The sequence below is a fragment of the Manacus vitellinus genome, unplaced genomic scaffold, assembly GCF_001715985.3.
Source record: "Manacus vitellinus isolate BGI_N305 unplaced genomic scaffold, ASM171598v3 scaffold_10_pilon, whole genome shotgun sequence".
NCBI classification, from domain to species: Eukaryota; Metazoa; Chordata; class Aves; order Passeriformes; family Pipridae; genus Manacus; species Manacus vitellinus.
Window position 1 is genome coordinate 8,633,405 of NW_021938838.1, and position 12,180 is coordinate 8,645,584.

Genomic DNA, 12,180 nt, shown 5'->3' on the forward strand with positions numbered 1-12,180 from the left:
CGGGGCCTGCCACAGCTGTGGGGTGGGTACAGGGTGGGAGAACTCCCTCTCACCCCCCCCTTCATCCCACCAGGGCTTTGGGGTGGCTGCCAAGTCCACGCAGGAGTGTCGGAAGGTGGATCCCTTGGCCATCGTGGTGTTCCACCAAGCCGATGTCGGAGAGTATGTGCGGAATGAGGACACGCTGACCTAAGGGATTCCAGGGACCTGAAGGGACCTGCATGCCCTGCAAGTGTTCCTGAGCAGAATGGACCTTGTCCTGGACTGTGGGTGTGGGGAGCCACAGGGAGCCCACCCCAAATGGGATGGAGAGGGAGGGAGCTGCCAGTACACAGCCCCACAGCCCTGGGGGGGCTGCTGCCAGCATGGGGGAAGGTGCCTCTGCACCAGCCTTGTCACATAAAGCCTCTTCCTTTTCCTAGTGCCTGTTGTCTGGTGCGGAGCCTCAGAGGGTTCAGCCTTTGCCCCTCCTGCGGTTCTCTGTTCTCCTGGGGCAGGCACAGTGCACTGGGGTGCAACTCCAGAGAGGGGAACCAACATGTTTGGGGGATGGATGAGGCCAGGGGGAATCTCAGGAGGAAGCTTACAGCCCTGGGCTGAGGTTCAGGGAGGGGGACATGGGCAGGCCACTGCCCCTGGGCTCACAGAAGCTGGACAGCAGCAACAGTGATCATTTCCCAGAATGTGCCAGAGGTTCCTTTATTGGGAGTCTGGTAGAAAAGGCCCAGTGGGACACTAATGATGGGCAGGGATGTGACAAACACTTCTGCCACACAAAGTTCAGGTGACAGTGTGGTGCTTGGCTTCTCTGGGGATGATTTCGGGGGTAGAGCTGGAGGCAGGAGTGGAGCTCTTCCTGGAAGCAGGATCTGGCCTTTCCTCCCACTCCACAGCAGGGTCACCAGGCACTGGCAGCCACAGCCCTGCCCTGTTCTAGCACTTCTGGCTGCCAGAGGTTTGTGCATGGAAGAGGCGCTTGAGGAAGTAGAGCTGCAGCACCCCGGAGAGGATGATGACACAGCTCTGGGCCATCGACCACCAGTTGACGTAGTTGTAGTTGGACTCCAGAAGGAAGGAGTCAGCCCCTTTCCGCATCCGGGCAAAGTTGTAGAAACGCCACATGTGGAAGGTGTGGATCTGCAGCCTCTGGATGCTGATCTGCAGGAGAGGCAGAGCTGTGCTTGGAGCTGCCTGCTGGGCTCAGTGCTGCATTCAGCAGCAGCTCAGCCAGAGCAAACGCCCTTCTTGGTCCCCTGGGCAGGACGTGCCCATCCCCCCTGTGCTGGGACACCCCGTGGCCACCCTGACCCTCACCTTGATTGCCTCTAGCGTGTCATTCAGCTCCTTCTTCTCCACAGGCTGCTTGTGTTCCATGTTGAAGTCGTCGTAGTAGACACCGAAGTTGAGATACACCTGCATGAAGCCAAAGTGGTTTTGCTGGTTGTCCAGGCACAGCTCGTAGAAACCTGCAGAGAGAAATGAGGGTTGTTGGTCCATGGGTAGAAGGGCACCAGGCAGACACATCCCCAGTGCTTGACCCTCATCCATCCCATCTGGGAGCAATCGGCACTCAGGAAGGCTCGGAGCTGCTGCAGGGGCCAGGGCAGGGGGGAACCTGTGTCCTTGGTGAGGAAGTTGATCTGCCCTCGGACGTCCTGGGAGGCTCCAAGCTGGAAGCCATTGGGGTCACTCGCCGTGACCAAGATGTTCCTGCTGTTGCCAATCCCCGTTGCCCGCTGGACCTGGAGGTAGAGAACACCCAAAGGGAATTTGTGGGCCACTGGTGTGTTGGGGATGGAGCTGTGCTGAGCCCCAAGGTTGTGTTCCTGGGGGGCTGCTCTGCCAAGTGCAGAGCCGATGGGAAAGTGCCAGCTTCAGGCACAGCCATGCCCCGGCTCTCCTTCAGCCAACCCGGTGTAACACAGGAGATAAAAGGGCTGGAGTTTCCCTGCAGGAAGGGGACAGAGCATGGGGACACACTGTGCTGGGACTTTCAGCTATGCCACAGTGTCCAGCCAGACAGCGAAGGGCAGAGCTCCCCACAGTGCCAGGACACCCCACAGCTCTCTGCAAGTGAGCTTGGGGTGCTCAGGCACCATGTCCAGAGCTCCCAGCACCACTTCGTGGTTTTAAACCAGCTATTCAAAAAAATGCATGGGATTGATGATGGATAGAGATTAGATTAGATATTGGGAAGAAATTCTTCCCTGTGAGGATGGTGAGGCCTTGGCAGGCCAAAGGCTGCCCAAAGAAGCTGTGGCTGCCCCATCCATGGAAGTGTCCAAGATCAGGTTGGACAGGGCTTGGAGCAACCTGATCTAGTGGAAGGTGTCACTGCCCATGGCATGGGGTGGAATGGGATGAGCTTTAAGGTCCCTTCCCACCCAAACAGTTCCATGATATTGCATAGAAAAGGCACAGCCCTGAGGGGTGGTGTGCCACAGCACCTGCTACATGCCACTGATCCAGCACAGCCATTCCCTATGTCAGCAGCTTTCCAGGACACGTCTCCCAGCACTCACCTCGTAGCTGAAGAAGAAGTTGCCGCCCTGGTGTGAGAACTGCCAGAAGCACTCCACGGTGCCGCCGGGGATGACGACGGCGAAGTCGTAGCGATCGGCCCCACGGAACAGCGGCTCCGGGCTGGACCCGCTCAGGGGCTCCATGCGGGGGCAGCCAGTGGGGCCTGGCAGCACCAAGAGCAGCAGCAGCAGCATCCTCCTGCTCCCTGGGCTCCGTCGCTCCTGCCGGGCAGGGCAGAGGAGGACGAGGTGGCTGGGGGGTAATCATTAACTGCTCCGCAGCACCAGGAGGAGCACGGCACAGGCTCCATGGCTCAAGGTGATCCTGGTGTGGAGCAGGAGCTCTGGGACACCCTCTGCTGCCGAGGGCCCAGCCTGGAGAAGGGCATAACGGGACACAGCTCCTTCCAATAGGGCACAACCAGCTGGCATTGCCTCACATGGGCCATTACTGGCCCACATTGAGCCTCTCTGTCCCCATGCTCCTGCTGCCCAGGGCTGCTCCAGCCCCAGGGAAAGGATTTACAGGCAGAAAGAGAGGGAAATGCATGGCCACAGCCGGGGGACAAGGGACACTCTGTGCAGCACCTGTGGCTGAAGGACAGAGGGGGAAGCAGGTGTTCCCAGACAGAGTTCTCCCAGCCATGGCTCTGCTGGAACATAGCCAGAGAATCCTAAAACTAAGTTTAGGAAATGCCCCTCTATCTCCCCTGCCCTTACTCCACAGAAATCTAAGCCAGAAACTCCTGTTTCTCACCACCTACACCTACAGTACAGTGCTGCTCCTGCCCCAACACTCCCAGAGGGGAAAAAGGAGCCCCACATTCCTAGGGCAGTCTGTGCCCCATACTGCTGCATTTCCACCCACAAGATACAAATTTACTCTTTTACAAACTCCTGATATCCAACAAGAAAGGGACTTTATTTTTTACAACTCTTGATATCCAAAAAGAAAGGGAGTTTATTTTTTAAAACTCTTGGTATCCAGAAGAAAGGGACTTTATTTTACAAGTAACTATTTGGACATGGATTCCAGCTTTGGCAGCTGCAGGCAGGAACACGCAGCGCCCTCGGAGCTCATGTGCTCACAGGGATTGCACATGGTAGAAGGACATTACTGGGAAAAGTGCCAGGAAGACATGGCCAAAGTCAGCCAGAACTGGAACTTTTAACATGGAAACGACCAACATTTATAAGTACTGAAACACAAAATAATGTTCTAAAGTCTCAGAGCTGGGAGGGAGGATTTTCCCCTCACAATTAGTCATTTACAAAGCAGAAATAAATGCCTGCTCCCCCCAGGAGCTCTGTGACTCAGTGCTGCCTTGCTCCTACGAGGGAGTGATGGCAAATGGGTGAAAAAGTGATTCAGAGATCAGACAGGGATAATCCTGCTGATTGACAGTACCTGAGCAGAGCAATCCAGCTGGGACTCATCCCACAGAGGCTGCAGTGGTCAGGAGAACAAGGAAATCTCCATCCAGGCACATGCAGAGAGGCTGCACAGCCTCTACTACCTGCAGCAGACTGATCTTTGCAGCTCCAGCTGGAGAACAAGGCTCCTGGGTTCCTGGCAGTCCTGGTTTTGGGGTGCCAGAGGAGTTCCCCATATTGAGACAGCCTCCCTGTACTGGCACTCTGGTCCAGCTTCCAAAAAACAAAACGAGGCTTTTGCATGGAATGTCCCAGGGCTCCCAGATTCAGAGGATTCCCTGTTTCTTCATGGTCCGCCAGCGGTCCTTGATCATCACTGCTGTGCGGTTCTGGAACGGGTACTTCTGGCAAATGGCCTTCCATCTCCCCTCTCCAAACTTCTTCACACCTTGCTTGATCCACTCGCTCTCCTGGATCGTCCATTTCTACAAAGAGCAGGTGAGCAGGTTCAGGGAAGAGCTGCACAGAAGAGAAGCTGCTGCAGCTCCTTCCTGGCATGTTCCTTCCGTGCCAGGACAGCCAGGGAAGGCAGACAGGTCCTGGCAGCTGCACACACAACACTCCAGCACTACAGATATAGTGCAGCAGCACAAGAGCCAGCAGCTGCCTTCCTACGGCTCAGGGGGAGAGTTCCTCATGGCACCAGCCTTGGGACCTTTTTCCAGGTAACAGCTGCCAGACATGTCCCCCTCACCTGAACAAGGCTCTAAATCCCTCCAGCACAAGGGGCATTTGGCAAACCTGGCTCTGAGCTGTCAAGGCAAAGGTGCCTGAGGCACATTGCTGGTGCCCAGCTCCAGCCAACTTCCAAACAGGGCTGTTTTACCACAGAGACTGTACAGACACAGCCCTGTTTCAGGCCCTGCTGGAAGCACCTAAGGCTTTACATACCTGTTTCTTGGAGTTGAATACTGTGGTGTTGTTTGTCCCAACTGATGCTGGAAAACAAGGAAGAGGGTTACATACCCCATAATTTGGGAGGTACAGATCTCGAAAGGCTGCCTCAGGCTTAACTGCTGAGCTGTGCAGTCAGAGCACCCCATGACAGGCAACAAACCCCAGTTCCTTTCTCCCAACCTTTCTACTGGATTTCTGGTTTCAAAATTCAGTCACCCTTGGTAGCAAGACCCCTCTGAGTGACCCCCAAGCCAGGATTAGCACCAGGTAACCCCTGCCAGGGGACTTTGTTCTTACCTGCATCTGAGAAGAGCTCATCCTCCTCACTCCAACTGTCCTTTTCTTCCACACCACGGGAGCTGTTCCACCTTCCCTGGAAGGACCTGAAAGCAGATGAGGATTTACTCTGGCTACTGCTCAGGAGAAGGGTTTTGGGGAAGAGGTGCAGGGCCACCCAGCACAAAGAGCCAGCCTGTGGACATTGTGTTTCTCAAGAGGTGGAAAGCAGAGTTTAACCTGTTCCACAGGATGCTCCTACAAACTCTAGGCAGTTATGCTGAAGCTGGGAAAAGTGCAGAGGAATGCATGTCACCTGCACTGGAATCACCTGCTAGGATTACCTTTAGCACCTCACTGCCAGTGGGAGCTGGATTGTTTTCTCCTCTCCATTAACCCATAATTAATTTTAAAGCCAAATGTGAGGACAAGAGAGAGTTTGCTGTGCCCAGTTCCACGTGTGCTGGTGGACAAGGTCACTGTCACTTTGGATTAAAGAGCAAGAAGTTGATGCTAACACTACTGACATCAGCTGCAAGACAAAAGTGGGGGCAGAACAGACTATACCACAAGACAGGGGCTCCATACTTGGCACTCTCAGTAGTCACTGGCTGGTCATGCAATTTCTGCACAGGTCTGGGTCTGGAGGCAGAAGAGACCACGGGCTCCTGGGAAGAGTCGGGGCTCTCACTCGACTTGCTGGACTGGTTGTCTGTCTCCATTACCAGTTTGCTTATGGTGAACAAGCGTTTGCTCTTATGGGGTATTTCAGGAGGGTCTGAGATCTCAGAATCTTGATTCTCCACTTCTTTCTGTCTCTTGGTTCTGTGGGATACAGAAGGAGACAGTTGCTTGGGGAAGGTAAAGTCTGTTTCGTCCAGTTTGGTGAAGAGTGCATCAGAGTCCTGGGAGTCCGACAGGATCTTGAAAGCTTCTCTCAGAACAGAAATCCCACACGAGGTTACAGCTCCGGGGGGCTGCCTACAAAATAAACACAACCGAGCAGGTTGTAGAGAAACCACCACGGGAGCTCTGCTGCCCCGAAATCCGGCCTCTCCCTCCGCTGGGACCCCCAACACCTGCCTTGTGGACTCCGAGGAAGAGGAATTCCCAACCCGCCTGTCCGGCCTCCTGAACAGTGCAGTGTCCCAGGAAGCAGGTTTGAAGAACACATGTCCATGCTCCATTGCTGCCCTCCTATTCCCAACTAAGCGCTGAACCACAGGGATTCCAGCTCTGCTCCACGGGAGCAAACCTTCGGCAGCCACTGCCCCCCTCCCTGGTCACAACAGCAACCAAACCACCTCAACACTTTTCCTGGGATCCGCTGTCCTGCACCAACACCTTTGGGCTGGCCTGGCTGGCATTTGGGGAGTTAGGAGCTGCCTGGACACAGGGGATTATCCCATGGAAGAGAACTGTGGCCCCTCTTCATCCACAGTCCAGGGGTAGACTCCCCTGCCCACCTTTCTGCATCCCTGGTGGACACTCCTGGGAGTTCTGCAGTTACAGCCGCTGGTTCTTTAGCTATTTTCACAGGCTCTGGAGTATCCTTCAGGACATCAGGCTCTGCTGTTAAATGATCAGGAGTTGCTGCTGGGTCAGTGGCTACTTCCATAGGTTCTGGAGCTGCTGCAGGGCCACTGCCTCCTTCCATGGCCTCTGGAGCCACTGAGGGATGTGCTGCCCTTTCTGCAGGGCTGGCAGCTCCCTCTGGCTCTTCTGCTGCTCCTGCAGGCTCTGGGGCTCCAGTGGGACCCTCTGCCCTTCCCGAGGCCTCTGGAGTTGCTGTCTGGTCCTTTGGCCCATCTCCAGACTTGGGAGTCATCGACAAGGATTTTGGTTCATCAATGTGTTCCAAATTCAAAGTCTTTTTCATTACCTTGGAGAGAGAAAAAGCACAGCACTGTTATAGAGGTGATTCCTCGTGCTCTGATCCCATTTTATCCCCTCACAAAGGCATTTCATGGATAGAAAAACATGTTCAACCATATAAATCTTTGAGGGATGGACTGAATTTAAAGTATTCTGGATTTAACTCTCTGCTAATTGGGCACCTCAGCTCCAGGGGACTGGGGTGGACACGCACTGTCAGCAGCAGCGGCTCCGAGTCGTCCACATAGATCTTCAGGAACTCAAACATGTTCTGCTGGAAGTCCTTGTAGGAGAAGTTTTTGACCTTTGGATGAGAGAGATTCTTCTCCCGGATGACAGCCAGCCACTCGTTCCTCTTTTTCTAGGGGAGGGAATCGTAGAATCCAGTAAGAACACTGCACAGGGACAAGGGGAACAATGACAATCACAGCAAGGATCTGGGCCTTCCCTGCTTTCCTGCCTTTCTCCAGGCACAACCAATTTACACTGCAATGAGGCTGGGAAAAGGCCAGAGGAACAGAAAAAGAAACAGCAGAGCCACCTTATTTCAGGAATTCTCCTTGCCTTCAGTGCCCAAGCACCCCAGTGCCTGCAGAAACAGGAATGGGAACTCCTGCTGCCCCCAGAACCAGCTCTAGATGCAAGTTTGAGGCTCATCAAGGGATAAATGGGGATGCTTGGAAGACCCATGGAGGAAAAATGAGTCACAGAGGGGGCTCCAAGGTGACAGCCTAAATGTGCAACACTGAGGGTCCATCACTCCAGGAGGACTGCTTCCATTTTGGCATCCTCACCCCAGGGCACATCAGATCCCCCCAAACACCACCCAGGATACATCAGGCAACCCCCACTTTATTCGAACACATACTCACCTGGTTCTTGGGATCCTTCCCCATGTGCCTCTTGACAATTTTGGAAGCTTTATCAAACTCTTTGTTTTTGATGCAGACAATAACAGCCTGCAGAGGAAAACAAGGACAGTTTGGAGCAGGGCATAGGAAACAGCTCAGAGCCAACTTACACATCACTGTGGACACGAGTTTGCAGCTAACGAGGGAATCCCACATGTAAGGAAGCTCCCACCATCATCCACACAGGACCTTTCCAAGGCAAAAGCTGCACAAAGCATTTCTTGAGGAAGAAAAAGTTCTTACAGCTTCCTTAACCATTTTCTGCACAGTCTCCATCGTCTTCTCTGGCATGGAGAATTCCTTGTGGACGAGCTCCAGGACGGCGAGGGCCGACTCAAGCGGGGTCAGCTCCGACTCCTTGTCGAAGGTACAATCTACAAGAATTGTCATCCAGGAGGTTGGGGAGGGCTGACAGTGCTTCCCTGCAGAGAGCTGGTTATACACCTGCCCAGGTGGGAGCTCTACACCTGCACAGGCTGTTTACAGATTCCAAGGCTACTGAGGCTGAAGATGAGGCACTGCCCAGTATCTGAACAGCAATTTTCCCCTGCCTCAAGGGGGATATTCCCCAAGCCATGGAAAGCTCCAGAAGCACCACCTGAGAACTTCCCAGGTGCCCAGCACTGACCCATGAGAGCATTTTGGAAGCTCCAAAGCTGAGCAGGAGTCAACAGGCTGGTGTGCGTGGACACCAGGCCAGCCCTGGAGCACCACGGATGCTGCTCTTGGCCCCAGCAGCGAGACACAGGCACGAACAGCCGCCCCTTACCCCCAGGGAGAGCCCCCACAGCCCCACAGGCTCAGGGCAGCGCAGGGGCATAGACACAGCCCCGAGCTCTGCCCTGCACAGGGACACTGCTCCGGGAGCCGCGGGCACCGACATCCCAGGCCCGCACGGTTTTTTTTGGCACCTACCGAGGCTCTTCTCGCCCCCTCGATTTCTCTTTTACAGCAGCTGCATTATCCGCACTCATCGTTAGGCCAACCGCCGGTCCTTGTCTCCAGGGTGCTGCACGAGCAGCGCTGCAGACGTAGAGGCAGATGGGACGGTGCAGCGCGATCCGGCGCCCCGCGCACCCAGGCCCGGGCCGCCCCGCCCCTGCACGACGCCCTGTCGCCGCATGATAGTCGCGAGCTGGCGCGAAGATTCGCGGGGCTCCGAAGCGATAGGCCTCCATGCCGCGGTGGAATGAGACATTGCAGACCCAGGCCTTTCACGTCTCCTCGCGCCAGCGCCCAATCCCGGGCGGGCCCGGCGAATGTCCCGCCGTGCCGCTCCGTCCCCGCACTGCGCGCCATCCCCCAGAAATGACGCACCGGACGTGCGACCACCAGCACAGCCTACAGGTCCCGGCGCACACCGCGCCAGCACAGCCTACAGCTCCCGGCGTGCACCGCGCCGGCCGCGCCGGGAAGGGCAGGGCGCCCTCTGGTGGGCGGGAAGGGAACTGCGGGAAGGGGCACAGCCGTGTCCCTTGGGCTCAGGAATGTCCCACTGCCCACCCAGCAGGATCGACAGCAGGCAAGTGCCCACCTGTAAGTGCTGAGACCCCCAAGTGAGCCTCACCTGGCCAGGCCCAGGTGTGTTAAATTCGTGTCACCAGAGCAGCCAGTGCCACCCTGCTGGCATGGACACGGGGAGCAGGGCCAGGTGCGTTCTTAAGGGTGGGCCATCCCTACGGAGCTGCTGCTCGGCATTCCCGCCAGGAACGGGGACAGACACTGCACTGGTTGCACCTCAGGGTAGGGGACAGGGAGCACCACCTGGGATGTTACAGCTTGAGCCAGACCTTCATTGGTAAACGTGGCAGAACCCTCCAAGTGTTATACAGAAATTGTTATTTTGTACTTTTATTTCGGGTTTTCCCTTTATTCTGGTCTTTCAAACAGCAGGGATGTTCCCATACATTCCTGTTCCCTGTGTTCCAGCCACCTGTCAATCCCACTCCCCTCGCCTGGCACAGCAAACCAGGTCCCTGGGGCAGGATTTTGGGGCAGAGACCATCCCACAGTCTCTCAGAGTTTGGGTAATGAATCAGAAGTCCTATTTTCACAGTGATCCCACTGAGTGATTCCCAAGCAGAATCGGTGCCTGCAGACGAAAGTTTTGGCAAGCAAGTCCTTGGGATTACAGGGTAGTTCTCTGCCACTCTGGGGTGTCTCCTTGGCCCCAGAAATATCCCTGACACTGTCCTGGGGGCTCTCACCTGAGGTGGAAAAGCACGTGAAAATTCCTCTGGCATGAGGTGATCTGGGATCCTCCCTTCCCTCCGCCCTGGCCAGGGGAGGAGGAAACGGACACAGGGAAAAATCTATGTGTCAGATGGAAAACTGTAAAACTGGGAGGGATTTTTATTGGCAAACAAAGGGAGTAAAAATAATTACTGGGAGGCAGAAGGGTCACCTGGGGTGGGGTGGCTGCCCTGGGGAGTGAAGTTGGAGCAGGACATGTCCCAGCTGAACTCAGAATGTGGTGGAGGGTGTTCAGAAGGATGTGGGAGCAATACCCACAGCACCCTCCGGGGCTGAGGGGAGGTGACAGCACCGTGCTTTGGGTCAAATGGTTTTCCATGTGGAATTGTCATGGGCAAAGTGGGTTTGCTCTTTCTCTGTCACAAGATGCAGGAGGAGGTGACAGAGGCCTGCCTGGGCCAATGGTGTGTTAACAGAACCCAGGAGTGGAAAACCAGCCTGGAATGGTGAATTCTAGAGTAAATAAACCCACTGGTTTGCTCCCTGAATCTTCTACAATGAAAGAAAAGGAAGCAGGGATGATGGAAATGGACCTGGAATGCAAGGGGCCTCACTGTTCAGTTTTGCAAATCCTCCCGCAGTGTCATCATCACTTTTTCAGGAAAAGTTTTGGAGTTTCACATGCCAAACAAAACACTGGGCAGGAAAGCACAAATTGCAGCCATGCTTGTGCATTTGAGCCTTCCCTCACTGATTTATGGCCTTTGATTAAGTGATTACAGATGAAAGAAAACTTTCCAGGGAACAGGATCTGCACGTTGCCGCGGTCTCGTGCCTGTCACATCCTTCTGGATGAGTTACAGTGGGAAACAGGACAGGAAAACCATGGGGCCCTGGTCACCGTGCTCTGCTCTCGCTGTGCTGGAGCTCCAGGCAGGACAGCAGCCCCTGCCCCCACGGTTTTGCTCTCCACAGACACGGCACATCTCAGACCTGGGTCTGGGTCTGGTGGTGGGGAGGGAGAGCAGGGCCAGAGTTCTGGTCCCAGTGAATCCACAGAGAGCTCCTTGGGTACCACCATCGTTAACTGTGCCACTGCTGTGCCTGGAAAGCCAGGATGCAGGAGCAAACCAGCTCGTGCACCCAGGGGGGTGAGGCCCTGGCACAGCTTGCCAAGAGAAGCTGTGGCACCACTGGAGCCATTTCTTTCCCTCCAAAAATATAAAATACCTTTCTCTCCAACTAGAGTGACCTGGCAGGCTTGTGACACACAGCCTGGACCTGCAGGCAGCCACCCTGTCTTTGTACAGGATGTAGACACACAGCATGGATAGGGAAACATCCTGGAGCTGCCACATCTGAACTGCAGCATTAGGGATGTCTCATTCCCACAGAGATCCCAGCTCAGTGGCAGCAGGTACAGGCACTTCACTTGAGCTCCCTTTAAAATCCAGAGGGATTTTAGCAGCCTGCCCAGCAGGGAGCCCATCAGATTCTCCCTGCACACACCTTTAGCCAGTGCTGGTCAGAGTTTAGCATTGGCAACTCAGCGTTTCTGCCTCCTCAGCAGTTGTTAAACAAACACCCACTTCCCAGCCTTGTACCTGTGCTGCAAGGGCAAGGAAATAAATTCCACAAATGCCAGTTCATAAAGGAAAACCACTAGGCTCACAAGTTACTCGGGTCCCTGAGCCTGTTCAAAGTGGTTGGAGGGAGAATTGTTCAGCACCTCACATCAGACCTGCATGTGAACTTTGCTTTAGAAACTGGTAAAAATCAGGAGCTGTAGATGTGCTGCTCCTCCACTGGCTCAGTTTAAAGACTCGTGAGATGACATCTGTTTTATATACACACAGGAAGAACCAAAACAAAAGGAGCAGTGGAAAAGCTGCTCGGGAATCCGAACCCTATCAGAGGAGAGCTACGGCTCTGCCAGGGGACCCTGGCAGGTAATTCCTGCCAGCACACATCACATACACTGATCAAACAGCCGCTGCCTGCCCGTGTCCCCGCACCTGCTGCAGGTGGCTTGAACTGATCCTTGGGCAGAGCCGCCCCGGCCTCCCCGCCCC

The 12,180-nt window shown here is 55.0% G+C and overlaps 3 protein-coding genes across 5 annotated transcripts in view; 1 reads left to right on the forward strand and 2 right to left on the reverse strand.

Moving 5' to 3' along the window:
- Positions 1-714: 714 nt before the first annotated feature.
- TMED6 (transmembrane p24 trafficking protein 6) lies at positions 715-2,717 on the reverse strand. Its single transcript, XM_029965592.1, has 4 exons — positions 2,523-2,717; positions 1,616-1,742; positions 1,315-1,466; positions 715-1,158 (listed from the first exon to the last, which is right to left on the reverse strand). Exons 1-4 carry the CDS (start codon positions 2,715-2,717, stop codon positions 934-936), a joined length of 699 nt encoding a protein of 232 aa, XP_029821452.1. The 3' UTR covers positions 715-933.
- Positions 2,718-3,011: 294 nt separating this feature from the next.
- TERF2 (telomeric repeat binding factor 2) lies at positions 3,012-8,683 on the reverse strand. Of its 3 annotated transcripts, XM_029965594.1 has the most exons (9): positions 8,159-8,682; positions 7,877-7,963; positions 7,219-7,365; positions 6,896-7,011; positions 6,596-6,763; positions 5,718-6,110; positions 5,151-5,236; positions 4,848-4,894; positions 3,012-4,381 (listed from the first exon to the last, which is right to left on the reverse strand). In XM_029965594.1, exons 1-9 carry the CDS (start codon positions 8,303-8,305, stop codon positions 4,223-4,225), a joined length of 1,350 nt encoding a protein of 449 aa, XP_029821454.1. In that variant the 5' UTR covers positions 8,306-8,682; the 3' UTR covers positions 3,012-4,222. The 3 variants fall into 3 exon arrangements, with proteins under 3 accessions (XP_029821454.1, XP_029821455.1, XP_029821453.1); XM_029965595.1 differs by having other exon boundaries at positions 5,718-5,954; positions 6,596-7,011; positions 8,159-8,683; XM_029965593.1 differs by having other exon boundaries at positions 6,596-7,011; positions 8,159-8,683.
- A 1,815-nt stretch (positions 8,684-10,498) lies between these two features.
- The window catches only part of LOC103761040 (cytochrome b5 type B), a 14,666-nt gene continuing 12,984 nt past the window's right edge, over positions 10,499-12,180 (forward strand). Inside the window, exon 1 of the mRNA XM_029965546.1 lies at positions 10,499-10,507. Within this exon, the coding sequence (XP_029821406.1) occupies positions 10,499-10,507 (9 nt within the window). The remainder of the gene's footprint in view (positions 10,508-12,180) is intronic.